The sequence below is a fragment of the Camelina sativa genome, chromosome 11, assembly GCF_000633955.1.
Source record: "Camelina sativa cultivar DH55 chromosome 11, Cs, whole genome shotgun sequence".
Taxonomy (NCBI): Eukaryota; Viridiplantae; Streptophyta; class Magnoliopsida; order Brassicales; family Brassicaceae; genus Camelina; species Camelina sativa.
Window position 1 is genome coordinate 12702299 of NC_025695.1, and position 27072 is coordinate 12729370.

The window sequence follows — 27072 nt, forward strand, 5'->3', positions numbered from 1 at the left end:
GATTACCATATGCTCGATCGGTGGTGTTCTAAATTCCCTATTCTTGGAGGAGATACTCAATGCCATTTCAACAATGACTAGTGTCCCTAAGGGTCTTGCACTCTTAGTTCAAAACATCCTTGGTTGTTATCTTCCTTTTAAGTTTTGGAATATGTACCATTTGAAATGTACGATTGATATAAATTGAAAATTCACATGACAGACCTCTATATACAAACTATATTGCAACGGCCTAAGTTGTGAAAAATCTACTTGAAAAAGTGGATTAAAAAACTTAATAAGAGTCTCCGTTCCTTTTTTAGGCAATAAAAAGTCTCTGTTCTTATTGCTATCATTTTAAAAGAAACGTACTAGATCCAATTGGTTTTGAGTTTTGTGAATATTTGAAATGTACTTTATCAAACTGCAAACAATTTGCTTTCCTTAACCTGAACTGAAGCAGCCAATTCCACAAGTTACAATTATATATCGCTGTTGCTAAAGCGCATCTGAGTCAGACTCACAGGTAAGAGCCTAAGATAAGAGATGTGTCAGCAACAATTGTAACACACCACTATCAGTACTGTTTACTTCAAGAATGTTAGGTGTGTTTATCCGTTTACAGGACAACTGTTGCAGAGACGGTTCAGGAAAAAGGCTGCACATCTTCTCCAGTACTGTATACACAACACTTCCAATGAATTCAAGCAGTACAGGGGTAGCTTTGAACTAGCATTTTAGATATGCATCAAATCTGTAACTCAGCAGACACTTGTCGCTCTTTCACAAGCATCGGCTAACACTAATGAATCTCTACTCTTCATGCATTCTCCAATCCCTTCCATTTGTTTCATTAGTTGGCAATTCACACCTGTAGCGTTGCATCAGTACATCCTTCAGTGTCTCAGTCGTACTAAATTCAAGATATAGTGCCAATAAACTTCACCTCAGGTAGATGATTGCTTTATACTTTCCCAAATGGCTGGACCTTCAGGGTGGACATTGACAAAATACTTCACAAACCGGGCATCACCGCTAGTGAGAATAGTACTGGGTGACAGCATTGGCTTTGCTGCATCTCTTTCCCTCAACCATAAATACATTGAGAATCTGTGATGTATTCTCTGCATATCATAACACAGATATGCCGGGAACTTCACCAGACATTCAATTGGATAGCCAAGAAGTTCAGTTAAGGAATGTATCTTTTTCTCTATGACATCTTTAGACAAGTTAAGTATCATGGGAGCATGCCTGATGATTTCAGTAACCACATTATGGTTTAAACCGGCTTTCACAAGGCAATCAAATCTCTCCTGCAGCTGATCCCCCCTCCCTCGAAACTGTTTTAGAGCCTTCACCATCTCATCCGAATTTTCTAAATACCCTAGCCTCAACAAAAACGCTGTCTTCTCTGAGTATTTCCTCGAGTCTTCCGAAAGAGGTTTGCTTTTTCTCTGTCTCGTTGTAGAAACAAAACTGAACAATCTCAAAGGCTCTTTCTTTAAGATCTGACATAGCTCTTCTTGTCTAACGTTCAAACTAAGACAAGCAGTTCTAGGTGCTTGCAAAGAGCATGAACCAATAAGCTCCATGTGACTCTGCATAATCTTTGTGATAAACTGCGATTCCATTCTAATAGCAATCAAGAAATCCAACGCCTTCTGTATATTTTTTACGCATCTGTCTGACAACATCTCTGGGTTGTCTATAAATAGTCTATAAATCTCATTCACTTGAAGCCCCGCTTTAAACAACCTACCAAACAGAACATAGAATTTCTTACCGGAGCCTTCCATCACCAAAGCTGGATACGTTTTCAAAAGACTACTCAACTTCTCCTCTTTACATCCCACTTTATCAAGAAACTCTATTGTCTCCAGAATTCTGCGCCACCTATATGTTTTCTGGTCAGACAAGTACCGCCCAAGCCAGTCACATCCTACTTGTAACCCTTTCAACTTATCAACCACAGAAGACAATTCAGCATCAATCCCACCAACCAACAGCAAAGGGCTACTAGTAACTAACTTGATAACTGTAGCCTTGCTAAGACCCAAATTTTCATAATCCCTGAGTTTCGACGCCAACAAACCAGATTCATATCTAAAAATCTCTCTCGCTTCTTTATACATACGGCCAATCTTCCCACGCGGGATACCATAGTTGCAAAGAGCATGGAAGTTCTCAAACATGATACCATCATCACTCAAATACATTAGCTTCTGTGGGAGAAACGGTTCAAACTCATAAGGACACAAACCCAAACTCTCGAAAAACGGCTCAAACTCGTTTATGGGATTGTACCTAAGGAATTTAGTCAACCCTTTGGATATATCCTTGGGGTTATCATCAATCTTGGACAACAAAGTCGACATAAAACACGGAGAGTTCTTGCTTATATGCTCTGCATCAGTAAAAGTAAAGCTTCTAGTATAATGCAAGTAGTCAAAAAGTGCTTCTTGAGCTTGATTCCTACTAACCCTTGGAACTGGATTAACGAAAAACCTAGTGGGTAACTGAGACGAGTGCTGCTGTAACTCAGATTTATCCTTACGCACACAGCTTTCAACCTGAAAACTCCGCATAGTAAACGAAACTCGAGAAAGGTCGAACCTTTGAGCTTGGTTTTGACGAGAAATCGGAGATAAAGCTATATAATTGTTGAAATGTGAAATCATATTCAACAGTTTATGAACTCTTTTCTGAACTCTGCACAATAACATCGCAACCTAACAGCAAAGAGAAACAGATAAAGTTACAAACTACAAAAAATTCTCAACGCATCTATCAAAAAAGTAAGCATTACTCTTCCAAGTATGAAACTTTACCTGAAATTAAGGCTTATTGTGCGCTTGAACCAATCATTTTCCCAAAGATTCTTAGGGTTCATAGCCAAATCTCAGTTACTTTGCTAAAACCTTGTTCGGGATTAAGATCTATGTGAAAATACACAAAAGCCCCTTAAGTTTTATAATTATACAGAAACGACCGTAAGTTTAAAATGGTGAATTTGTGGAATACGTCCTTAATATTCGGGAACCTTCTAAAATGTTGTATAAGAGTTTTCAAAATGTCACACAGGTATCAATAAGAGTATCAGCAACACTTGGCCTTTAAACCAGTATAAAACATGAGATATTTTTCTCTTCTTAACACCGAATTTAATAGACTTGTCAAGTTTAGACGTGTCAAAAAGTGATAAATATATCCCACGAAATCGTGTTATTAATATGAACGTTACAAATTCTCTAAACAATATGGATCAATTGAACTATAAAAAGGACTTCAAACCCATCCAAGTGGTGATTTCTTTTGTTTTGATTATGTTTACAAGATTGAAAAGCAGAAAGAAACGGTAAGCTTTTTTTCACAAACATTTATGTTTTGTGTCTTTTTTTCTTTTCTTTTTCATAAATATGTAACTATTAAGTCGTTTAACCAAAAACAAGATATATGTAACTTTTCTTCTTAAGTCAATTTCATTGTGGTCCATGATTCATTTTGTTAGGTTATCATCTTCAAGCTAAAACGCCTACCAAACGTTCAATAACAAGTATTTTTTTAATCATAATTATAATTCTCAAAATAGTTTTTGATAAGTGCATTTAATTCAACATGATAGAAAATAGATAAGTTCAATCTCGTTCAACTTGCATAGTTGCATATGTTATGTACTTATGTGTTAAGACTTAAGACTTTAGAGGAATGAATTAGCTTTGCAAAAACCGCTTTATGTGCTCACTCGGAACAATTTCATCATGCATATAAAATAATTTTTTATTTTTTAATTTGTAATATATTCAGATTGATTATAGAGTTTTTCTCAATTTGGTCATGCATATAAATATATATACTTTTTTAAACCCTTTTGGCAGCAATGCTTTTTAAACATTAACATATATATTTGGAAAATATATAAATATATATATATATATATATATATATATATAATTATCAATATAAGAAAGTAGTTATGGGCAAATAATTATTTTCAAATATCTTCAATGTACATATTTATTTGAGATATTTTAGATAACACCATGTGGCTTAATCTTATTCTCTGTATACTTTAATCATTTTTTAGTCTAACTTTTTTATATTTTCAAGATTTGAAACAAATTATATAGAAGCCAATTACCAAAATCCACCTACCTCACCTTTTTATAATACACAACCAAAACAATATTAATCTATTGCTTTGTATATCAAAAGTTACATTATTCCATTGATTAACTAATCTCTCTCCCTTAGGTTTTCTTGCACACACGATTTTAAAGTCTAACAAGGTTAGAATCATGTTCTGCTCCTTTTGTTTCCTCTCCCTTAATACTCTCAGTTTGATTATTATCAATTTCTTTTTAGTTAGTTAAATCTCTCGATTATTCTAAAGATAACAACAACTCGTAACTTTTTTTTTTCTTTTTTTCTTTTTCTAATTACTGCACCCTCTTGCGCCACAAGTAACTTGGTAAAAAGATCTTTTACTTTACTAGGATAATTTCTCGAAGTTTCTGAAGAAAGAACCCTTTTTGTTTTGTTTGGTCCTCTACTCGCAATCTCAATTGTCTCTGTAACGTCCTTACTTCTTCATCATTCTCTTTGCGTTTCTTCTGCATCTTTTTGCGGTTCACGTGTTGATTGCTTTTGTCTCCCATCTTTTTGTCTGTTACTAAAACTTTTTTTGCAAAATTGGGTTTTCTCTGATAAAAACAGAGTCTTTCAAGTTTCTTCTACTTTGGGTATAACGAAGATTCGATAAAGTTTCATATTGTTCCCTTTGATGTTGTATAATCCTAACTCCTAGGAAAGGTTAAGATTTTCTTGGCTCATATTGTGTTTGTGAGAATGACTTTAGATAAAGACATATAAACGAAGTCTCTATCTCTATGTATTTCAGTAATGATGATGATGAAGCTTGAGGGAAGTTATTAGTCTGACGAGGAAGATATAAAACCATTCACAAAAGAGAAGAAATTGAAAACTAGAGAGAGACAACAGTCATGGAGATCAAGTCTTACCAAACTCAAGCAGAGCAGTTTGTTGAACACTACTTATTAGCAGATCCATATCTTCCATATACTTCTGTTCTTGCTGGAATCTTTCTCTGCAAATTGGTAATTTTTGCTTCACTTCACCTCTTTTCTTTCAATTATGTTTTAGAAACAGTGTAGCTTATGGCTCTTATTTGATAATAGGTGTATGATCTTACGGAATTATTCAGCTCAATTCATATCAAATCATACTCAGCTCTCACAAAAATAAAGAGAATTGAATGGAACAACAGGTGATTATACAAATGTTATATAGGTTTTTTGGTTTAGCCTTTTTTTACATGTTATGCTTTGTTTCTTATCACTTTGGCTTATAATGTAAACACGGCAGGGGGATTTCTACAGTTCATGCGATCTTTATCTCATTCATGGCCTTCTACTTTGTGTTCTTCTCTGACTTCTTTTCTGACCAAAGAAGCCATCAAGACTTTAACCTTATGGTGTTTCGTAGCTCTCCTCTTTCCAACTTTGGTTTAGGAGTACGTTTTGATCTTTTTTTCATATCTACACATGAACATTGATCAACCTATATATCTGATACTTTTTTTGTGATGTGTTTGCGCATAGGTATCGGTTGGTTATTTTCTTGCGGATCTCGCAATGATCTTTTGGTTATACCCTTCTTTAGGAGGATCAGAATATGTAAGTCAGACAACAAGAAAGCTGCTATGTGTTGTGTTCCTCCATTTGGTTTCAATTACCTGACAAATCTTGATCTTTTTCAGATTTTCCATCACTGCTTATCTGGAACAGCAGTAGCGTATTCTCTCTTCTCTGGAGAAGCTCAGCTTTACACATACATGGTTTTAATCTCTGAATTGACTACACCAGAGATTAATCTTAGATGGTACCTTGACATTGCTGGTTTGAAGCGATCAAAAGCTTATCTTATTAATGGAGTTGCTATTTTCTTTGCTTGGTTGGTGAGTTGTTTTTTTTTTTTAAACCTTTTTCAGTTCGTTGTAAATTCAGAAAATGTCTTGGATTCAAGTTCTCAACTTCATGTTTTGTTTGCAGACAGCAAGAATTCTTCTATTCGTCTACATGTTTTACCATGTCTACACCCACTATGATCAGGTAACCAAGAGTTCGGTTTATTTCTTTCCAGACCGAACCAATTTGCAAACCAAACAGTCTAGTCTTTAGGAAAAAAACTAGGAATTACTCAGTGTTTTTTCTTTTGGGGATGTTGTAGTGGTTGGTTAATTATAGAGGTAACGAATTAATGATCTATTTACTTTTGTGTGTGTGTGTGTGTGTGGGCAGGTGGTACGAATGCATACATTCGGTTATCTACTGGTTTTCGTTGTACCGATTGCATTGAGTGTCATGAACTTGATTTGGTTTGGTAAGATAGTGAAGGGATTGAAGAAAACTCTTGAGAAAAGACACTGAAGAACAATAAATCTTTTTTTTTTTTGGTTTTCTTACTTCTTAATGTAAATATATAAAGCTCTTGTGTTGAATTTTTACAGATTCAAAAGCAACAAATGGTTTATTTATTTATTTTATTTTACTGTTTACACTTACCCTAAATTGGTGTTTAAAAAAAAACCATTACCGTAAACACTAATAATATCATAGAAATTTATTAACGCTAATAGTCTCTATGCATATTCGAATTCTTCGGGTGCTGTTGTATCTAGCAACATTAGCAACATTGTGTTCAGATATGTCAATAGTAATTGTTAATGATAAAATATTTCTAAGAAAAAAATCTAAATTTAAAAGTCTCTAAAATCTCAATATGTATCACTTGGAAAACTTAACAAGATTTTGTTGTGTTACTTGAAAATATATATCTAAGCAATGCATGCAAAGAATTCTCTACAAACACAGTCATATGTCACTAACAAATGTTTCACATTAGAAATGTTCTTCAAAACTGTCATGTAGCATATGTACATGAATAAAAAATTCTAATTTTTTTACTTTTTTTACAACAGAGTATAAGATTGGCTTGTTGTCCACAGGGAAATAATTCGATTGTATTATTAAATATTAAAAATAAACTCATAACAAAAATATTGTGTAAGTTAACTGGAAAAAAAATAATTTCCCCCACTACAAATGATATTTATACTATTTATAATTAACAGTAACAAGTAAATTAAAGGTTGCTTAAAAGGAAGGATTATTAGTTTTATTTTTATTTCTTCCAAAAATGTGTATATTCCTAGTCCTAGTTTTCGTGTGATATTTACTTGCCGTGTAATATTTGTTTCCCATTGTAAATTTGTTTATAAAATATATAAAAATTATTAGCCTTTTTTCGGGTTCTCTGATACAAAAAGAGGAGGAGATTGGTTGTTGTTGACGACGACGCGTTTACACTTTGCAATTTTTTTTATTTTTGTCTCCGACTTTTTGAATCGTGTTCAATCTGAGTTTTTGAGGTGAAGGTTTAATCGTATCGACCTGTTCAGATCGATCATCATGGCTGCAGCTGGAAACAAGAGTATTAACGCCAAATTGGTCCGTCTTTTCGTCTTTCTCCTGTGCTCCCCGATGATCGTGAAATTGAATTTACAGAAACTTTTGCTATTGTGAATTTGTTTCTAATTTGGAGAATTTTTGATATGTGATGTTGAATTGGACAACTTTGAATCGGAGTTTTGTTGTTAGGGTTTTATGTTGGATTATTCTGATTTAGTTGTTTTCGTAACAGGGTTTTTAGTGATTTAGCTGCGAGATGCTTGGTTACTTATTTTGATTTTGGTTCTGTGTATTTTGGTTAAGTCTTCTTCAGGTGTTACTTGGAGATGTTGGTGCTGGGAAATCAAGTCTTGTCTTACGGTTTGTCAAAGATCAGTTTGTTGAATTCCAGGTTAATATGCCTCTTCTTCTTATTTGATCATCGTCCTGTTGTTTTTGTGTGTGCAGATGTGCTTTCTTGACTTTGATGTTTTTTGTTTATGTGTTTATAGGAATCAACCATTGGTGCTGCTTTCTTCTCACAAACATTAGCTGTGAACGATGCTACTGTCAAGTTTGAGATTTGGGATACTGCTGGTCAGGAACGATATCATAGTTTGGCTCCTATGTACTACAGGGGTGCTGCTGCTGCAATCATTGTCTTTGATGTTACGAATCAGGTAAAAGAGTTGGAAATTGATCTGTAGATGCAATTCAGTGGCTTTCTACTAATTTGTGTTTTTTAAAATCTTTTGCTATCTTCTCAGGCCTCGTTTGAGAGGGCAAAGAAATGGGTTCAGGAACTACAGGCACAAGGTATTGTCTAGCTAAGTTCCGGTTTTGATAATTATTTCATCACTTTCAGTTATTGGTAGGTAGTATCAAGCTTTAGTTTCTTACATGTGGGTTTTACTATATAAATGTTTTTGTTTGAATAGGTAACCCTAATATGGTCATGGCCCTTGCTGGAAACAAATCTGATTTATTAGATGCAAGGAAGGTGACTGCAGAGGTAAGCAAATCCTATTCTATCCTGACTGTTTTTTTCACATTGTGATGTTTTGGATTTTGCTGTCATGTTTAAAATTGAGCTATGTGTTATAGCCAAAAATCATGACGAACGTGTTAAGCTATATTTTGGATTTCTCACTTGTCATGTTTGACAGGGACCAAACCATTAGGTGACATCTCTTTGTTGTAAAATTACGATGTACCTTAATGACACTAACCTGACAAATCAAGCCACCTAAACAGACCCCACCCACTCAACAATTCATAGTATAGGAGTTTTTTATAGGTAGTTAGGTTTTCATCAAGCAGTACAGAGCACTTCTCTCTAACATCTTTAGAGACAGATTTAGTTGTTTTCAAAGAGACTTACTTAAGTTATCATCAAGCAGTATCAACCGCTTTCATAATTAGCTTTCGAGAATGGTTTAGATGTTTTCATATGACCGTCCTTACTTATCCCACTATCCAGTGTTTTTTGTTCATATTTTACTCTGTTATGCCAAATGCCAAAAGTGTAGATAGTATCATTTCTCAACGCTGAACCTATTGAAGACTTTGAAATGTCTGTTAGAATTATTGTTGTGCGTTTAAGTTTAATTTGAGACTTGCAAGGGCAGTAAGAAAACATATGATTTGACATCTCTGATGACCAAACATCTTATCTTCTGTGTGTCAGATGTAAGCATTCCTAATGAAGTAGGCATTATATACATAGACAATATATGCACTCCTTAATGAGTGAAGAATAGCTCGTTTCTCAAATTAGAATTTTTCAACCACACTGAGCATACATGTTTACAACACTTCTGAATCTCACTGCTTAGCCTAGTTCCTGATATCTCGCACTCTTGGTCCTTTGCAGGAGGCACAAACATATGCTCAAGAGAACAGTCTTTTCTTCATGGAAACTTCAGCGAAAACTGCGGCTAATGTCAAAGAGATATTCTATGAAATCGGTGACCTTTCATTACACTCTGAGAATTAGTTCAAACAATTGTTGTTTCTTGCATTAAACCCTAACATACTTTTAATTTTGACCGGTACAGCAAAAAGGCTACCTCGAGTACAGCCAACAGAAAACCCAACAGGAATGGTTCTCCCAGACAGGGCCATGGATAGGGCAGTGAGTTCATCTTGTTGTGCTTAGTTACATGTAATGGCACACACTTCTCTTAAAAGAGATCTTTTGGTCAGTCACTTCGAAGCTATGGACTTCTGTGTTTGCGTCTCTTTGCTTTGTTTTTGTGTATTGAGATTTGATCTCTTTACTCTTCTGTAAATAAAATCTAATACTCCAGTAACTTAGTGCGTGAGAGGCTATGGATTCAACTGTCACAACACAAAAGCTTCGGAACTCTTAAATGTCTATTGTTCGAAATATTAACGCAAACATTGCCGACAAAAAGGAAAGCAAGCTTTGTCACTTTGTGTCATCGTCAAAAGAGGATTTTTGCTAACTGTTAAAAGTTCCTTAGATTATAGAAAAACTTTAGCTTTGAAATTCAACATACTCTATAATATGTAACTTTGAATGAACCATGTATCACGATTTTTTTGTTCTTTCTATAAAAGCTTAATTTTGTGAATATTTCCGGTAATTTTAATAAAGTAAAATTTTACGTTTCTTAAGAAAAGGAAAAAACAGAGAATCAAAATCTTAAGAAGCGGTATATTTTTTACCCCAATTTTATTTTTTTTTGTTAAATTAGAGGTATGGGTTCAATAGTTGTTTCCGTCAAGAGATTTAAAAAAAAATATAACTTGTGTTCTTTGTTAGGGTTAGGGTTAGGGTTCATAGAGCGTCGGGATTCTTGTCCTTGCGCCATCTGTTGTTCGTTAGTTCGATTTGAAGTGTGTTGATAACGTTTAATCAAAACATGCTCACAACGATAAAAACAGAGTAAACAGAGGAAAGCGAGATAGATAACAGAGTTGATTATTGATAGAAATGTTCCGATACAATGAAACAACGCTCACTGAGGAACGCAGAATTACCTTCTCACCTGCAAGAGTCTCCGAAGAGATTCTCCAGCAAAACGATGAGGAAAGATAGTTCTAGAAAGTTCTTAAAAGGGTACAACTCAGAAAATGCATAAAAGATAAAGATGAGCTAACACTGCTCTTATACTGCCACCACATTTACAGTGTTAACCGTTACTTGACGTTGACAGCCTGCAACTTTTGCCACCTGTACATTGACAGCTTGATTATTCCTTCCTCACGCGCTCGTCACTCTCTTATCCAAAACCATAAGCTCCACGTGCGCTAAATGCCTCATTTGCTATATCATGTGTTAAGGAAGGATGGCTCACAATTTACTAAAGGGACTGTCAGTGTTCCCTATGAGAATCTATACGCTTGTGGAAAATCCTGCATCGGATCCAATAATCTCATGGGGCAAAGACAACAACAGTTTCGTCATCTGGAATCTTGAAGAGTTTATTCGTAGATACATTGTTCACAAGTTCGATTGCAACAGATTCTCACAGTTTCACGCTGATCTTAGGCATTATGTAAGTTTTCTCTTTACACCTCCCAGAGATTTAAATTAATTAGAAATTGTGTAGTCGCTTTATCTCTCGATCTTCGTCCAGTTTCTGAATCTTGCTGCTATGTGTTGCTACTTGGTAGGGCTTTAGAAGAATCAAGAAGGGATCTGGGGAATTGGAATATGGACATGAAGATTTTGTGAGAGGCCAACCTGAGCGTATGAAGACGTTGACGCTCAAAGCTTGGAGGAAGAGCAGGGCCAAGTTTGAAGTTAAAGAAGCTGCAGAGGAAATGCGACGTTTACAGATTTGATCAGATTCAGAATCATATCTCATCCTGCTGCCTGCTTGCATGCATTTATATGAATAACCTTTTCCATGAGTTTGTTTAATGATTAAGTTACTTTCTTTGTATAATAATACTTTTAGTAGTGGCTGGCTTTGATGCAATATATTTGAAGTTACATGTAATGATGGCACACACTTCTCTTAAAAGAGACCGTGTGTTTGCGTCTCTTTGCTTTGTTTTGAGTATTTGAGAGTTGATATCTATACTCTTCTGTAAATAAAACTTACCACTCAAGTAACGTAGTGCGTGAGAGGCTATGGATCCAAGTCATCCAACTGTCACAACATAAAAGTTTTAGAACTCTAAAATGTTGTTGTTTTAAAAATTAACGCAAACATTGACGACAAAATTGAGAGCAAGCCTTTGTCATTTTGTGACATCGTCAAAAGAGGATTTTTGCTAACTGTTAAAAAGCCATGAATGTTTACTAATTGTTTAAGTTTTTTGTTTGGTTTTAGATTATAGTTACTGGTTATTGATTTTTTTATTTTTGCTATAAATTTAAAAATTAATAAATAAAAAATGTAAGGCCATTAATTGTTTACTAGTTTTAAGTTGATTTTGGCTTTTTACATTTTAGATTTTGGATTTTGATTTTTACTATAGATATTTAAATTAATAAATCTTGTTAAAAAAAAAAGGTTTCCACAAAAATCATAAAATTATGGTTTTTAGTTTCTCTTTAAAATTTGAAGAAAGCACTCAAAAACTAGTTTTATTAAATTTAAGGGAATCTAATTAAAAAAAAAATTCTTGAATGGTGAAAAATTAGATTAAAAAAAACAAATTGAAGGAGAGAGACTTTTAAAAACTTTAAAATTACTTTTAAGGAGTGTTAAATAAGTTAAAGTCTTGAAAGTCCCATTGTCCCTTGCCAATCACCCCCATAATTCCCTTTAGCAATCGCAGCCCTTAAATTTTGGTCATATAAATTTTTATGGTTGATTCTACTTTTTACCCTTTTCTTCTTTCAGAGTTTGGGTGGGGTTTGATATTTGCATTTAGGGTTCTTATTAAAGCGTCAGATCTGGGATTCTTGTTCTCGCGCCTTGCGTTGTTGGTAGTGATATTAAAATAGGACTATCCTGTCCATTTAGATCTGTTCGTTTTGGATCCGTTTATACTTTGCCCGTTTATATCCTGTCCGTTTAGGTTATGTACCCGTTTAAACTCTGCCTATTTATTTAGCCAGTTTAGACCTATTTAGATTGTTTTTTATTTGCTTTTTTTTTTAAAAAAAAAACTAAAGATTTTATTTTTCTGTCTCTTCCTCCTCATTCCCATTAATTTCTACGTCTATGTGACAATCTTTCTCATTCATATCTATATATTCACTTTGAGCATTAAGCTTTGCTACCAAATGTTCAGTTTGTAAGTCCATTTTGCAAAGTTAATAAAACAGATTTGTAAGTGTTTATGAGTCATCAAATAGCGAAAAATAAAGTATGACATCGAAACTATGTAAGACATCGAAACCAAAATAATAATCTAAGAAAGGTGAAATAAAGAAGCTAAACTTTGCGGCAATGCATTGATCTAAAAAATAAACCCAATTATAAGATCTCCAAGATGTTAGAACACATGAATCAATAAATCAACACCCAAAGAGCAAAATAGTAGATTACCCTTTAGACCCAAAATAGCGATATAAACAACATAATAACAATGAGGATTTTCAATTAAAATACTAGATCGTGACACCAAAATTGCTGGATTCCACAAAAACAAAATTCATATTCATGGGCATGCGCAAAGAGCCAAAGAAAAAAAAAACTTAATCCTCTAAATCAAATTCTAGATTCTAGAGACAGCGAAATATGAACATTTTGAATTTACCTTAAACCTTAATCGACGTTAATGGCTGCGATCAGATGAAGAGGTGGAAGAAGGGCATCACTTTTATCAGTTTATGTTAAACGACATCGTTTGGAAAAAAAATCAAGAGAAAAAATATTAAACGGGCTACCCGTTTAATATTCATCTGACCCGTTACGCCCGCGGGTTTAAACGAGTTAACCCGTTAAATATCCTATTATTTTACAGTGTTGTTAAACAGGTCACAGGCCTTATTTCTATAACAGACCCGTTTATGCCCGCGGGCTCTGAGCCCACTTTAACATCACTTGTTGTTGGTTAGTCCGATTTGATTTAGTTTTCGTGTCTGAGTTTGTTCTCTACTTGTTTGCTTAGCTACTTTCTTTCCTTATTGATGTTGTTCTACCTCTCTCAGCCAAAAAAAAAAATGCAAAGTGATTTCTGTTTTCCGGATGTGATTCTGTTTCTAATTTGGTACTTTTGTTTTGATGTTAATTAAAACTTCACACACATTGCTTTCTCAACAAAATATGCGTACAATTTTACATAAAAAAATTTAATTTATTAAGTTTTCAAATTCCTAATTAATTATATTTTATATAATTAATTTATAATTTTGTTTAGAATATTTTTTTTTCTTCTTACGTTTTATACAGTTTAGAACATAATTACATTAAATTTGTTATTAGATAGAATATAAAATTTTAAAATACTTAGTTTTGTTTTCAATAATTAAAAAAGGTATATATGCCTATATGGTATGTTAGTGTATATTTTTATGTGTATATAATTTTTTTTTTTGGAATATTAAGAATGTGTTGTAATATGTGTAATATTTTGTAATTCATACATTAAATAATTTAAGTTAAATTTTCAAACTATGACTACAAATGTATAGTATATGAAATAAACTAATAGTTTTAGTGTTGGTTCTATAGTACAAACCCTCCATGCTAGGCAGATCACGCAACATGTTCAAATATTTTTAATACGCAAAAACTCATCACACGAACTCCGTGAAAGTAAAACATAGTGTGTAAGATTAAAAATCACTTTTTATCAAATCATTTTTTCAAATTTTTATCAAGTAAAGAACAATACTTAGGTTCACCTCTTCATTCACCTCCTTGTAAAATAGGAAATAAAATTTGTATACATTTGCAATTATGTTTGTTACCTTTTAAAACACTTAGTTTCTAGGGGTGAACCTCTTCATTCACTCTTTATAAAATAAGGAAATAAAATCTGTACACATTTATTATAAAATTAGAAATTTAAACCGCTCTTTTATAAACCCAAAACGATATATAATTTTGTTGTAATTGTAAAATCTAAACCCTAACTATCTCATTTGTAAACCCAAACCATCTCATTTGTAAACCCAAACCGACATATACTTTCGTTCTAATTGTTAAATCTAAACCATAACCATCTCATTTTTAAACCCATACCGACATATAATTTCGTTCTAATTGTAAAATCTAAACCCTAACCATCTAATTTGTAAACCAAAACCGACATATAATTTTGTTCTAATTGTAAATCTAAACCCTAACCACCTCATTTGTAAACTCAAACCGACATATAATTTCGTTTTAATTATAAAATCTAAACCCAAATTCTCATTTGTAAACCCAAAGCGATATATAACCTCGTTTAATTGTAAAAATCTAAACCAAGACAATATTTAACTTTTTTAAAATAAAAGTATACAGAATTTGTTTCTTTAATTAGTTTTGCTTTTTAATTTAATTTTAATTTCTTTTTTTTAATAAAATATTAGATAGACCATTCTGATTGATTGAGAAGGAATGGGTGAATACAAAGGTTCATCCCTAAGGGTGAACCTAAGTATTTTTCTAAAAAAAATTGAATATAAGTAAAGTTAATTTGTTTATTAAATTAATTATTTAATGTTAATGACATGCACGTAAATAATTGCCAACTTCAGTATTTATTTTATAAATATCTTAAAAAATGTATATATAGATTAGTGCATGCGTGGGAGGCTATGATGAATCCAACTGTCACAACACAAAAGTTTTAGAAATCTGAAATGTTGTTGTTTTAAAAAATTAACGGAAACATTGCTTTTTGCGAACTGTTAAAAAGCCATGAATGTTTAACAGTTAAACAAGTTTTTTTTTTTAAAAAAAATTTTTGGATTTTGGTTTTTTACTATAGATATTAAATAAACTGACTGATTGGTAAAAAAAAATGACTATAAAGACTGTTAAATAATTGAAAGTCCCTTGGGCCTTCCTTGCCAATCATCCCCATAAATTATCTTTAGCAATGGCAGCCCAAGCCCATAAGAGGCACTGCACAGGAAAATTAGGTCATACAAATTTTTAATGGTTGATACTACTTTACCCTTTCTCTTCTTTCAGAGTTTGTTGGGTGGGGTTTGATATTTGCGTTAGGGTTCTTATTAAAGAAAGCGTCAGATCTGGGATTCTTGTTCTCGCGCCTTGTGTTGTTGGTTAGTCCGATTTGAAGAGTGTGTTTAAGGAGTGGGGGATGGCTCAAAATTTCCCAAACGGATTGACTTTGTTCCATAGGAGAATCTATAAGCTTGTGGAGGATCCTGCAACGGATCCACTAATCTCATGGGGCAAAGACAACAACAGTTTCGTCATTTGGAATCTGGAAGAGTTTATTCGCAGAGACATCGTTGACAAGTTCGATTGCGGCAAATTCTCAGAGTTTCGCTCTGAGCTTAGGCATTATGTAAGTTCTTCTCATCTAATCTAATCTCTGAGAGAATAAAATTAGAGAAATTGTCTAGATCGCTCTTGGAGTTTTTAATTGAGTCTTGCTGCTATATGTGGTTGCTACTTGGTATAGGGCTTTAGAAGAATCAAGAAGGGATCTGGGGAATTGGAATTCGGACATGAAGATTTTGTGAGAGGCAAACCTGAGCGGTTGAAGGCGATGATGCTCAAAGCTTTTAGGAAGAACAGGGCGAGATTTTTGGCTGAAGAAGCACAAGAGGAAATGCAACGTTTACATATTTGATCAGAATCATCCGTCGTTTGCTGAATGCTATGAATAAAGTTTGTTTGATTAAGTTGCTTTCTTTCTTTGTATAATACTTTAGTAGTGGCTGGCTTTGATGCAATTTGGGGTTTCCCCACAACGATATATCTATAACATCTACTATATATATATATATATATCTGTAACATCTATTTATTTATCAACCTATGGGGTTTGGAACTTGCCACTTAATGTAATCGAAAGCTTCAACTTTTAAGAATTTTTTATAAGTGGCTGCAAACTGCTTCCGGTGTGAAGCTTGTATTTGGTTTATGAGGACTCGTCAGATGTGTAAGACTTTTCCCCATGGGAAGCAAGCAGCAGGTAACTCACTATAATGATCTCGATTCGTTATCATCCGAGAAAGTTATCATTGCCGTTGTTGATTCTGATTAAAAGGAAACCATCTTCTCAAGAGAGTGATGGAACATCAAGGTTGGTGGTGGATGCTCGGGTTGAAGAGTTGAAGAATATTCGGACAGAAGAAACAGAAGCGTTTGCCACCAAGCTTCTTGGGCCGGTTAAGAAATTCATCAGGAAAACTGTAAGTTTAAGTATGTATATGTGTTTATTTATGAGGTTTTCATATAATGTATCTGTTTAGGGTGTATATAATATAATGTGCAAATCTGGGGATTTTACTAATTTTTTTTTTTTTTTATAATGGATTTTGGTGTTTTCAGACTACCACTAGAGACCAAGTCAGAGCTATGATAAGATGCCTTAACAAATGCATAGAAGATTTTAACACTTCTTTGGGGAATGAAGGATTCGTGGTTGATGTCACAGTTCCTATACCGGAAGCTGATGATTCCGAGGCAAGATACACCGATGAACACAGGCGTATGGCACTTGAGCTATTGCAGTACTTGAAGGGACATACTCTCGAGTCGTACCTTACGTCTCTAGACCCTCAAGTGCCATACTCTCGAGTCGTACCTTACGTCTCTAGACCCACCACCTACTGCCTTGACCGATGATGCGATACGCGTTCTAAACGTCGTTCGAAATGATGTCCGCTCTTGTGATAGACTCATTGACCGTGTGATGATTGACGGGTATGACTGCAGATCTGCAGCTACTGGTGAGGATTCCAGTGAAGATGAGTGAGGAGGAATTTTGCTACTCTTGTTTGTTTGTTTGTTTCTTTCTTTGTTTGACGTTTAATGCTACTCTTGTTTGTTTGTTTGTTTTAACTAGCTACTCTACTCTGTTGGTTTGTGTTTTAATTAGCTACCTAAACTTGAAAGTGTTATGCTACTTAGCTTGAGTATTTCATCTATCTTGTAATCTCCCTTTTATTATTGTTTAAATGTGTCTTGGATCATGCATCTTCGAATCTTGTGGGGTTCGCTTATAAGAATATATTATCTGGTCCACATTCATGGGGTTCTTCAAATTTGCAACCTTTTAGGTAGGGTATTATTATATGATCTAGACGCCACTTGTTAGTATTATGATACTATATGACTTCAAGGGTATTATTGTATATGAATGCAAGACACACGAAATAAAATAAAATAGTAGATGGGGCCAGTGCAAAACAAAATTTCAACCATGGAAAATCACAAAAGCGACAACAAAACAAAGTGCATATTTTTATGTTTTCATCAACAACTGTCGAGCTTTTTCCTTTCCTGCGGATATATCGTTTTCTTGGTCCAACTTGGCAGCAGAACGCACCCGGATTCCATGCTATTGTCATTGTTGTTGGCCCATTCGCACATAGAGAGAGAGAGAGAGTTGAGGATGGATAACGCTTTTTAGCTTTTCTTCTTAGCTTTGTCACAAATTCAACAAAAGCAGAACCTGCATACTTTCCACTGTTCTTCTTTAGAAGCCTGAGACTCTTGATCTGCACGTTAGATCAATAATTGTTTCAACACAATAGAGCTAATGTTTAATCCCCTTGTAGGGTCTTCAACAAAAATAATCCTAAACATGAGACCTTAACTTCCGCAATTGCACAGAGTTCTTCAAGAATGGCAGTATGTTTTCATGGCTTGTAACTGAGCTATTCAAGAATGGCACATATCATCATTTAATCAAAAGAGTGTGTACCTGTCCAAATGGACTGAAAAGCTGTCATAGTTTTTTCTTGGCTGCCTTAAAAGCTACATGTAACTTTGTACAAGTTTTTTCCATGTCTGAACCTTTCCCAAACTTGTCACTCCGCTTGTTCCAACAGAATCTCAAGATCAAAGCATGCCCATCCAGAACAGTTCCCTGCAAAAGAACACGAAAGTGTCACTGTACTTCATTATAAGTCCAATCAACTTTTCACAGGGGACTCAATTATTAACATACTTGTAGATTTTTGTAGACCACTGGCTTCTATAGAGTCGAATTCTACAAAACCAATAACCGCTTGAAAGAGTCTTCCTATACTTTACATGCTTTATTATCTGCTTATAATGGAAAATAAAAGATTACTAAAACAGACTCACAGTTAAGTGCACATAATGTGTCAGTAACGAACACGGACTTACCTTGACACTCAGAATCTATCCCTGCTTCACAGCCCATATATAACCCCACAAGGTAAGCCTAAAATCAACTTTTAGTTTCCCAAGATTTTCTCAACTATCTTGTGAGTTCGGATAGCTCAATACAACTCAAAAAAAGGAAGAATATATGTTTAAAGCTATTATAGCAGGACATAACTCATTTATATCTGGATCGATTTCAACCTGCTGCTCCAAGTCGACTCTACTCAAATCATTTTCTCCAACATCACTTTTCTTTTCATTGTTATCAGGAAGAGTTTTTGGCTAAAGAATATTTCCAGGAGCCCACTCCAGATACAAGGGAGCATCTCTGTAATATAATAGGGAAATGTAATGAATCAGTTTGGTTTAACAAGCAACATCATTTATTTCCAAGAAGCACGTTAGGGAAAGAAATTTATACAGAAGTTGATCTTCCCGTCTTATTTAATAAACATCATAATTAATGTTGGAGCTTACTTGTAACGCTTGAATGCCATTCACTTAATAGCTGCGCGTGCCTCAGCCGGCACAAGAAAAACAACCTGAAGGTCAAGTGAGTAAGGGCAGGTGAGAGAGCAATTAAGTATCTGTCCAATATACTGAAATAGCACACATGGAAAGAAAAAAACCAAGGCCATCATCGTCTTAATCAGAGGGAGGACAATTTTGTCTAGACTTCCAAATTTTTTCAAACATTTGAGCCAGTTCCTCCTTTTCAGTGGAAGAAAATGGCGAATTTTTTACTAAGAGGATATGTTTGCTTCGGTTCTTCTCATCACCTTTCCCTGTGGCAAATTCTTCGTCAAAAGAAGTAACATTTCTCCCGCTTTAGCAGGGGCTTCTTTGGTCTCCGCAAATCACTTTTGTTTCTCCCAAAGAAAAGCAAGGCGGTCAAGTAACTCACTCTTGCTTACACCATATGTGTTTCTAGAATCTACAACACAAAAAAAAAGGAAAAGAATAAAAACATGAAGCAAGCAAAAAAAAAAGGCAGGTTTGAAAAACATTAATGGGTGCATTCTATTCTATAAACAAGAAAACATAACAGTACCGGGTCGGAATGGATAAAACAATTCCAAGCCGCCTTTGTATGGTTACAGCCAGCTTCAGACGCCTTTTCTTTGTTCCTCTCTCTTTTGCTTGAAGACCAAAACTTAGGAGGGACTACTCTGACACTTGTTTATCAGACGTTTTACAGTGCTTGGCTGGCAAAACAATGGCCCCTGGAAAATTGAGTTATCTAGTTCCTCCATTGCCCTGCTGCATCAATCATCCAAAAAAGAACAAACAGCTAAAGATCAACATAAGGCTACTTGTCGAAAAGCATATATATATATATTAAGACCTCAAGGAGTAGCCAAACAGCACAAAAGTCAAAAACCAACATACACGGCTACTTCTTTGCAATGAATTTGCGAAAATGTTCCATAAGATTTAGTAGTAACAACAATAATCAGAGATGTAATAAACAAGAAAAAATCCAGTACCTTACCGGTTACTGTCACTGTCAGCTTTTGTGTTGCCATCGGCTTCTACTACTTCCATGGCTGGAATCTCACCGTTCATCATCTTAATTAACTCCACCAGCTTCAACATTGCCATCAATCGGAAAATTTACGAATGCCCAGAATCATGACCGCCGTCTGAATGATATGAATGATAGAGATTTTTTTAGTCTGCCGCCACCAACGACGAAGAAGAAGAACTCTGGATTGCGACATCTTTGGCGGACATGATTACATTTAGATAAAAGTAACAGAAGACAATGACGGCCCAAACCCAATAAAGGCCCATCATCCGAGAAATATATAAAAGTATCAGAAAGAAGATGAGGAGGAAGATGAGAAAGATGATGATGATGATGATGATGATGATGAGCGCTGAGATCCATAATCTAGGTATTATGTTGTGTTAACTTAGATTAATGTTTAATTTAAAACCTACATGTGTTTTTATGTTTGTGTTAACTTAGAGTTATGTTTTGTTTAAAACCTAAATGTTGTATGTGTTCTCTATGTTGTTGTAATACATACAAATGTTATGTTATCTCCCACGGTTTTAGTCTACGTTTTTGTTTTTATTATAATAAACAAATCATGAGTATCATTATCATACATCAATGGGATAGAGTGGACCACTAAAAACAACAGAAATTATAAAAGCATGATCTTGTGGGGTTGCTTGTGAATTTGATTCGTTTGACTTGGGTTTTTGGGCATCTATCTATGTTTCTAATAGTAGGAACTAGGAACTACAACATGGAAGCTTATTTTAGTATCATTGAAAAAATTTCTTATATAATAAATAAACTCTGTTGAAAGAAATATCTGCCAAACGCCTAAAATCTAGATAGCTCAGTTCTCAAGACTAATCCTTAATTATAAAGTGTCTGTTTGAATCTTTTACGTCGTGTGTTTAACGCTCGTCCGTTCGATTAAGGCTTCCAAGGGCGTTCTACTTTTTCCAAGATCACCAAACATCTAATTAATCCTTTTGTGTCTCAAATAGCATCTGGAACATATGCATCCATTATGAAGTAGACAGAATATGCATTCACAACAACAATGAGGATATGCTGCATCAGTTTTGGATCTCACTTGCTTAGCCTAGTTCTGATAAACCTTATCAAATACTTTTTCTTTTGACCAATACAGCAACAAGGGTATTGCAAGTACATCCTTTAGAAAACCCAACAATAATGGATAGGGCAGTGAGTTCAACCTTGATGTGTTAAAGTTAATCTCTATGACACACACTTCTCCTAATAAGGGATCTTTTGGTCAAACACTTTGTTTGTAGTTATAACTTATGGGCTTTGTTTGTATCTCTTGGCTTTGTTTTGTGTTGACATTTAATTAACCATTGGAAAAGAAAAAGAAAAAGAAGTTGTGTATATAATTAAGATATCTCTAGCTACTCTTTTGTGCTTAAATCTAATATTGTAGTAATTAAGTAAATTATCCAATTTTCCAAACACATTTAATTTCCTTCCAAAATTTCTCCAAATTATCATTTTTATATGTTATTACAAATTACAACATGTTCTACAAATGGAGAGATCCATTTTGGAAAAAAATATTCTAAAAAAAACAGAATTAATTATTGTAATCTGTTATAAAATAGAAAAAATATATATATTAATTACAAAAAATACTTGATTTTATACGGCAAATAGGAAATAAAGATTGCAAAACAACATGAGACTTGTGAAGAAGATGATGAATGAGATGAGATGTCTCACCTAAATGTTTGTTTTAACTTATATTTATGTTGTGAGAATGAGGAAATGGTGTGAGCTACACAAAGTATAGTCCAATACATTTGTACATGATTAGTACATGGTCACACATATAAACTAAATTAATATATGATGCCTTCGGATATGCATAAAAAGTTGGTGCAAGAAGGATTCGAGGTAGATGATTTAGTTTCTCAACCTGTGGCAGATGATTACACCAAGGAACATGCACTTGGTCTTTTGGAGTATTCGAAGAGTCATACCTTGGAATCCTATCTCACTACATTTCCGCCGCCTACTGCTATAATTGATGATGCTCTTCGTGTTCTAAAACTCACTAGGGATGATGTGCGTCATTGTGATAAGCTGATTGATCGTCTTATGATTGAAAGATATGACTTTTAGAGATGACAGTGGGGGTGATGAGGGTGAGGATGATGAAAGAGTCAAGTGATGAGACTGTTAGTAAATGGGGAGGATTTGCCTACGTTTATAGACCTTTTTGTTTGTTATGTTTGTGTTAATTAACCTAGATTTATGTTTGTCATGTTTGTTTTAATTAACCTCAATGCTACTCTACCCGTAGAGTTATGTTAGTTTTAATTAGCCTAAGTGTTATGCTACTACTCTCTGGGTATTTTATCAATCTTTTTAATCTCCTTTTTATTAATACTAGGGATCATGCCGTTTTTATAAGAGTAATTTTTTTTTTTTGTAATTTGAGATTAATTTCAATTAATAAATGTCTTAAAACAATTACATTAATATTTTGACATATTTCTGAAATAAAGTATTTTGGCAAAAAAATGTGTTTTATAATAAATATTTGGAGAGGATAAATTTTTAGTAGTAAAAGTATTACATGTTCATATTTGAGTAGCTTAAGTATTAGCGTTGTATATAACGTAAAAGCTTTCAATATGATATAATCACCTTTTACTGTATGTTGATGATAATTTGGATATGTGATGATAAAAGAGTAGATGAGTTGGATTTGTATAATTAAATGAACAACTTACTTTTACACATGTCTATTAAGCGTATTCTTTTTTGCAGTGGGATTGTTTTAGAGCACTTACACAAAACATAGCATGCGAGCATAACATCAGGGCACAGAAGGAACGAATGAGAGGTATTAACCCTGAGCAGTTTAATTTGGAGACATCTCGTACTTCGAATTGAATTCCAACACATTTAAATGCTGAGAGAAAGTAATTACAGAAGGGGAACCATAAGTAGAGGTACTGAGGTAAGAGATTTCTTTGTTCTGCATCGTTTGAGTTGATGGAGAGCAACTTCCCAGGCCTTCCATCTTGCACTGTAGGAGAAGATGTCTATGATGATGTGACTTCCATGTTTTGATTTAGAAGACTGCAGCCTAGCATTTAGTTTTCTCCAAAGTTCGTAGACCAAAACTTGTAGGAAGAGTTTACAAATGAAGTTGGGCTTCCAGTTAGTCAGTGGTGCTTTACACCATTCAAGTATATCTTGTCAATCTGTTGGTGGTGACAAGAAACCATAAATGGTGATTAGTTTTTCCTAAAAGAAACCATATAGTTAACGAAGAAACAAAAGTCGGCGAAATCATAAAATTGTAGGTAGCTTTATATTTCTTCTCTTTAAGCCAACATTGGTAAGGCTCACTTGCATCTCCAGACCTGCATTCAACATATCAAAACACCATCTGATGCAAAAAAAAAAGAAAAAAAAAGGATTTTATCAAAAATCCAAACTGCAACTATTTCGAAAACAGGCTTACCAGTTACCATGCTGAAACAAACTTTCAATAACCATCTTACAGTTGACTTTGTGGAATGTCCTCTACGACACTTTGTCTGTATTTTCCTTTGGAATCTATATATGTGCTAACCCCAAAGCCTGTAGGTTGTTGATTTCTAAAGCCGCTTATCACTACAAAAACTGAAAGAATCACGTTAAAATATTGTGATGAAAGATAAGTAAGTATAGTCTTCCAACCAAGAAAAATTTCATGAGTAATTCTGTTTTGCCAAAGAACCGAAAGTGAATATGATAAACCTAACATTGTGGTGAATGATCATAATATGGGAAGCATGTTAAGTTATTATACACATCAACTCTTACCTTTAGTAATTACTATGCTTTGAAAATCTGACAATCGTCTCTGCTTATATATGTGGCAAGTGCATAAAACCCAACGATTCACAGAAGACAAAACGTTTACATACTAATTATGAACCAAATTCTGGCTACACAATATATTGCCTGCAACATCAAACCCAATTAGAAAATCAGGCGATTCTGATTTCTAATTTTCCAAAGGTTTAAGAAAAAAAACAGAGACCATATATGAACAGACAAAACTGACAAAAGACCCAAGTAAAAGATGAAACTGAAAGATGGAAGGAGTGGAAATACCCATGTTTAAGTATGCCTATGGTGTTAAGAAAACATCTTGAGTTTAACGTAAACTACTTGAGTTTAACATCTTGACTATGGTGACAGACAACCGTAGATTAAGGTTCCCAGATCTGCGATGTACAAACTGTTGCTCTCTGGCCTCTGTCTCTTCTCTCTGCACAGAAGAATACTGATATCAGGCTGGAGGGACGCCATTGATTTCGGATTGAAAGGAAAAAAGGTTGGAAGTGATGAAAAGTCATAACAGTAACTAAAGGCTGGAGGGTTTTGAGAAGTCATAACGCTTCGATTCTCTCACGTTTTGACTTTTGAGTAGTAAGATAGGGAGATACACGTGGAATTTGATTTGAGAATTTAGCTTTCCTTATGCTTGCTTATGTGGCATCTTCATAGAGGTTTTTAAAATAGCTGATGTGGATAGGCTGAGGAGCCTCAATGGACTCCTTTTATTAGTAAGTAATTTTAAATGTGGGCTCCTTGGATCATGCATCTTGTGGCAGTTCGCTTGACAAGAATCTTTAGTATTTGGTCCACCTTCATGGGATACTTCAATTTGCTTATTAAAAACATAACAAATTGAAACCTTAAAATATTGTTGGACTTTAGTAGGGTATATATTACTAGTATATGATCCCAAGACACCCACTTGTTAATTCAGGTTAGGTATATTATTATTATATGATCAAGACAAGACACCACTTGTTAGTTTGACTTGAGGAGGTATATGGTATTATATGACTTCAAGACACAAATATATAAATAGTAAATGGGGCCAGTACAGAATAAAATTTCAACCATGAAAGATCCCAAAAGCGACGACACACAATGCATATTCAGCTATTATTCTCTCAAACTTCCCTGTGCTTTCATCAACAACTTTCAAGCTTTTCCTTTTCTTTGCATAATCGTTTTCTTGGTCCATCTTAGCAGCAGAATGCTCACGGATCGCTTCCATATTATTGACATCGTTGGCCCACTTGAGCACCTGAAAAAGGGGCAGATAAGAGAGTCGAGAATGCATCCAAGGATGCCAAATGACCAGACAAGAGTACAACACAAGACTTACCAAATGGTGTCCATAGAAATGGGCGCTCGATAATGCTTTTTTAGCGTCTAAGGCTTCTTGTTGCTTTGTCAAAAATTCAACAAAAGCAAAACCCGCATATTGCCCGGTATTCCTCTTTGGAAGCCTCAGACTCTTGATCTGCATAAACAAGAAACCGCAACATTGTTAGATGTTTTTGAAAAATGTTATCCAAATCCAACTTGTTTGCACATAATTTCTATATTGTTCCAATGCCAGAGAGCTAATGTTTCATCCCCTTGTAGTTTCTCTAACAAAAAGACCAAAACTTCAGCATTGTACGAGAGAATGGCAGTATGTGTTCATGGTTTGTAAAATAGAACTAATAAGCTGTCCCCATAACATAATTCTATATCCTGAGATAAGTGTGTACCTGTCCAAATGGACTGAAGAGCTGTTTTAGTTCATTCTTGGTTGCCTCAAAAGCTACATTTTTCACATGCAACTTTGTCGAAGTTTTGTCCTTGCCTGAATCTTTTCCAACCTTGTCACTCCGCTTGTTTTCACAGAATCTCAAGATCAAAGCATGCCCATCCAGAACAGTCCCTTGCCAAAGAAGAAAGTGTAACTATACTTCATCTACTCCATTCAACTTTTAAGTTTCCAAAGAGACTTAACTATAATATACCTGTAGATCTCTGTAGACACTGGTGGCTGTCTGACTGTCTGTACAGAGTCGAATTCTACAAAACCGTAACCGCTTCAAAGATTCTTCCCATACCTGTAGATCATGCTTTATTATCTGCTTATAATGGAAAATAAAAGATTAGACTCACAGTATAAGTGCACATCATGTGTCAGTAACGAACAGGAGCTTACCTTGACACTCAGAATCTTGCCCTGCTTCACCAGTTCAGTCAAATGCTTCTTCAAACTCTCATCAGTTGTCTTAAAGCTCAGATTCTTAATATAAAGGACATTTGACTGAAATATAATGGCGTTATTTAAAGGAAATGTTACGAACAGACCAATTCAAAAGATACATATGCAACTTTCTTTTGTCTACAAAATGGATCAGAAAACAAAGAAGAGGATATGTTTGCTTCGGTTTTTCTCATCACCTTTCCTTGTAGCAAATTCTTACCAAGAAGTAACATTTACTCCAGCTATAGCAAGGGCTTCTTTGGTCTTCGCAATCACTTTTGTTTCTCCCAAAGAAAAGCAAGGCGGTCAAGTAACTCACTCTTGCTTACACCATACACCCTGACTATGTTTTTCTAGAATCTACCCACAAAAAAAAGGAAAAGAATAAAAACATGAAGCAAGCAAAAAAAAGGCAGGTTTGTAAAACATTAATGGGTGCATTCTATTCTATTCTATAAAAAGAAAAACATACAGTAACGGGTCGGAATGGATTGGTCTTGGTCTTCAAGCAGGGATGGCTGAGAAATACCCAAATAATACACCCTAACCGATGTTTGTCGCATAATTTATATTTGATTTTGCATGTCACCATGCAAATTCACTTATTCATGTAGATATTTATACAATATAATTTGTGTGGTCATATGTGAAGTGAAACTATTCGTGTAGCTAAGAAGAATCATTTTTATTTTGTTTAAACCTGAATGTTATCCTCCCAATTTAATGGGATTCTCTATTATACAAATCATGAAATGTCTTTATATTGCTTCCAAGGAAAAAAAGAAGACAATGATAGGCCCAAGTCCAAAAAGGCCCATCAGCCGCGAAATATATACAAACAAAAGT

The 27072-nt window shown here is 34.4% G+C and overlaps 5 protein-coding genes and 2 long non-coding RNA genes across 16 annotated transcripts; 4 read left to right on the top strand and 3 right to left on the bottom strand.

Moving 5' to 3' along the window:
* LOC104723075 (transcription termination factor MTEF18, mitochondrial-like) lies at nucleotides 251-2898 on the bottom strand. 2 transcript variants are annotated; one of them, XM_010441370.2, is made up of 3 exons: nucleotides 2811-2898; nucleotides 926-2711; nucleotides 251-850 (listed from the first exon to the last, which is right to left on the bottom strand). In XM_010441370.2, the coding sequence occupies exon 2, from the start codon at nucleotides 2703-2705 to the stop codon at nucleotides 927-929; it is 1779 nt and encodes a 592-aa protein (XP_010439672.1). In that variant the 5' UTR covers nucleotides 2706-2711; nucleotides 2811-2898; the 3' UTR covers nucleotides 251-850; nucleotide 926. The 2 variants fall into 2 exon arrangements, with proteins under 2 accessions (XP_010439672.1, XP_010439671.1); XM_010441369.2 differs by having other exon boundaries at nucleotides 254-2711.
* Nucleotides 4194-6560, top strand: LOC104723073 (transmembrane protein 56-like). 3 transcript variants are annotated; one of them, XM_010441368.2, is made up of 8 exons: nucleotides 4194-4268; nucleotides 4880-5096; nucleotides 5178-5266; nucleotides 5365-5512; nucleotides 5601-5675; nucleotides 5759-5956; nucleotides 6051-6110; nucleotides 6300-6560. In XM_010441368.2, exons 2-8 carry the CDS (start codon nucleotides 4983-4985, stop codon nucleotides 6426-6428), a joined length of 813 nt encoding a protein of 270 aa, XP_010439670.1. In that variant the 5' UTR covers nucleotides 4194-4268; nucleotides 4880-4982; the 3' UTR covers nucleotides 6429-6560. The 3 variants fall into 3 exon arrangements, with proteins under 3 accessions (XP_010439670.1, XP_010439669.1, XP_010439668.1); XM_010441367.2 differs by lacking the exon at nucleotides 4194-4268 and adding an exon at nucleotides 4368-4552; XM_010441366.2 differs by lacking the exon at nucleotides 4194-4268 and adding an exon at nucleotides 4369-4791.
* Nucleotides 7280-9884, top strand: LOC104723076 (ras-related protein RABF2b). The gene is made up of 7 exons (XM_010441371.2): nucleotides 7280-7508; nucleotides 7783-7860; nucleotides 7961-8128; nucleotides 8216-8264; nucleotides 8387-8460; nucleotides 9322-9415; nucleotides 9506-9884. Exons 1-7 carry the CDS (start codon nucleotides 7470-7472, stop codon nucleotides 9604-9606), a joined length of 603 nt encoding a protein of 200 aa, XP_010439673.1. The 5' UTR covers nucleotides 7280-7469; the 3' UTR covers nucleotides 9607-9884.
* On the top strand, nucleotides 10772-11336 carry LOC104727908 (heat stress transcription factor A-1-like). Its single transcript, XM_010446967.2, has 2 exons — nucleotides 10772-10972; nucleotides 11091-11336. Exons 1-2 carry the CDS (start codon nucleotides 10802-10804, stop codon nucleotides 11259-11261), a joined length of 342 nt encoding a protein of 113 aa, XP_010445269.2. The 5' UTR covers nucleotides 10772-10801; the 3' UTR covers nucleotides 11262-11336.
* Nucleotides 11184-13186, bottom strand: LOC109127540. The gene is made up of 3 exons (XR_002034112.1): nucleotides 13134-13186; nucleotides 11525-11572; nucleotides 11184-11229 (listed from the first exon to the last, which is right to left on the bottom strand). It is a non-coding gene; the product is annotated as an uncharacterized LOC109127540 (long non-coding RNA).
* On the top strand, nucleotides 15482-17482 carry LOC104723078 (heat stress transcription factor A-1-like). Of its 3 annotated transcripts, none has more exons than XM_019232650.1 (3): nucleotides 15482-15842; nucleotides 15960-16695; nucleotides 16835-17406. In XM_019232650.1, the coding sequence occupies exons 1-2, from the start codon at nucleotides 15633-15635 to the stop codon at nucleotides 16128-16130; spliced, it is 381 nt and encodes a 126-aa protein (XP_019088195.1). In that variant the 5' UTR covers nucleotides 15482-15632; the 3' UTR covers nucleotides 16131-16695; nucleotides 16835-17406. The 3 variants fall into 3 exon arrangements, with proteins under 3 accessions (XP_019088195.1, XP_010439677.1, XP_010439676.1); XM_010441375.2 differs by lacking the exon at nucleotides 15482-15842 and having other exon boundaries at nucleotides 16145-16475; nucleotides 16568-16695; nucleotides 16835-17482; XM_010441374.2 differs by lacking the exon at nucleotides 15482-15842 and having other exon boundaries at nucleotides 16145-16695; nucleotides 16835-17482.
* On the bottom strand, nucleotides 17626-20337 carry LOC104723083. 5 transcript variants are annotated; one of them, XR_757282.2, is made up of 9 exons: nucleotides 20128-20337; nucleotides 19692-19900; nucleotides 19420-19574; nucleotides 19118-19182; nucleotides 18842-18968; nucleotides 18641-18698; nucleotides 18459-18556; nucleotides 18213-18377; nucleotides 17627-18006 (listed from the first exon to the last, which is right to left on the bottom strand). It is a non-coding gene; the product is annotated as an uncharacterized LOC104723083 (long non-coding RNA). The 5 variants fall into 5 exon arrangements; XR_002034172.1 differs by having other exon boundaries at nucleotides 17626-18006; nucleotides 18641-18968; nucleotides 19692-19897; nucleotides 20133-20337; XR_757281.2 differs by having other exon boundaries at nucleotides 17626-18006; nucleotides 18641-18968; nucleotides 19692-19897.

Coding starts and splice junctions, on each gene's coding strand:
- LOC104723075 (XM_010441370.2), bottom strand. CDS start 2,705: ATGTTATTGTGCAGAGTTCAGAAAAGAGTTCATAAACTGTTGAATATG.
- LOC104723073 (XM_010441368.2), top strand. CDS start 4,983: ATGGAGATCAAGTCTTACCAAACTCAAGCAGAGCAGTTTGTTGAACAC. Junction 5,097..5,177: donor GAATCTTTCTCTGCAAATTG/GTAATTTTTGCT, acceptor ATTTGATAATAG/GTGTATGATCTTACGGAATT. Junction 5,513..5,600: donor TTTCCAACTTTGGTTTAGGA/GTACGTTTTGAT, acceptor GTTTGCGCATAG/GTATCGGTTGGTTATTTTCT.
- LOC104723076 (XM_010441371.2), top strand. CDS start 7,470: ATGGCTGCAGCTGGAAACAAGAGTATTAACGCCAAATTG. Junction 7,861..7,960: donor ATCAGTTTGTTGAATTCCAG/GTTAATATGCCT, acceptor ATGTGTTTATAG/GAATCAACCATTGGTGCTGC. Junction 8,129..8,215: donor TCTTTGATGTTACGAATCAG/GTAAAAGAGTTG, acceptor CTATCTTCTCAG/GCCTCGTTTGAGAGGGCAAA.
- LOC104727908 (XM_010446967.2), top strand. CDS start 10,802: ATGAGAATCTATACGCTTGTGGAAAATCCTGCATCGGATCCAATAATC. Junction 10,973..11,090: donor ACGCTGATCTTAGGCATTAT/GTAAGTTTTCTC, acceptor GCTACTTGGTAG/GGCTTTAGAAGAATCAAGAA.
- LOC104723078 (XM_010441374.2), top strand. CDS start 16,489: ATGATCTCGATTCGTTATCATCCGAGAAAGTTATCATTGCCGTTGTTG. Junction 16,696..16,834: donor AGAAATTCATCAGGAAAACT/GTAAGTTTAAGT, acceptor TGGTGTTTTCAG/ACTACCACTAGAGACCAAGT.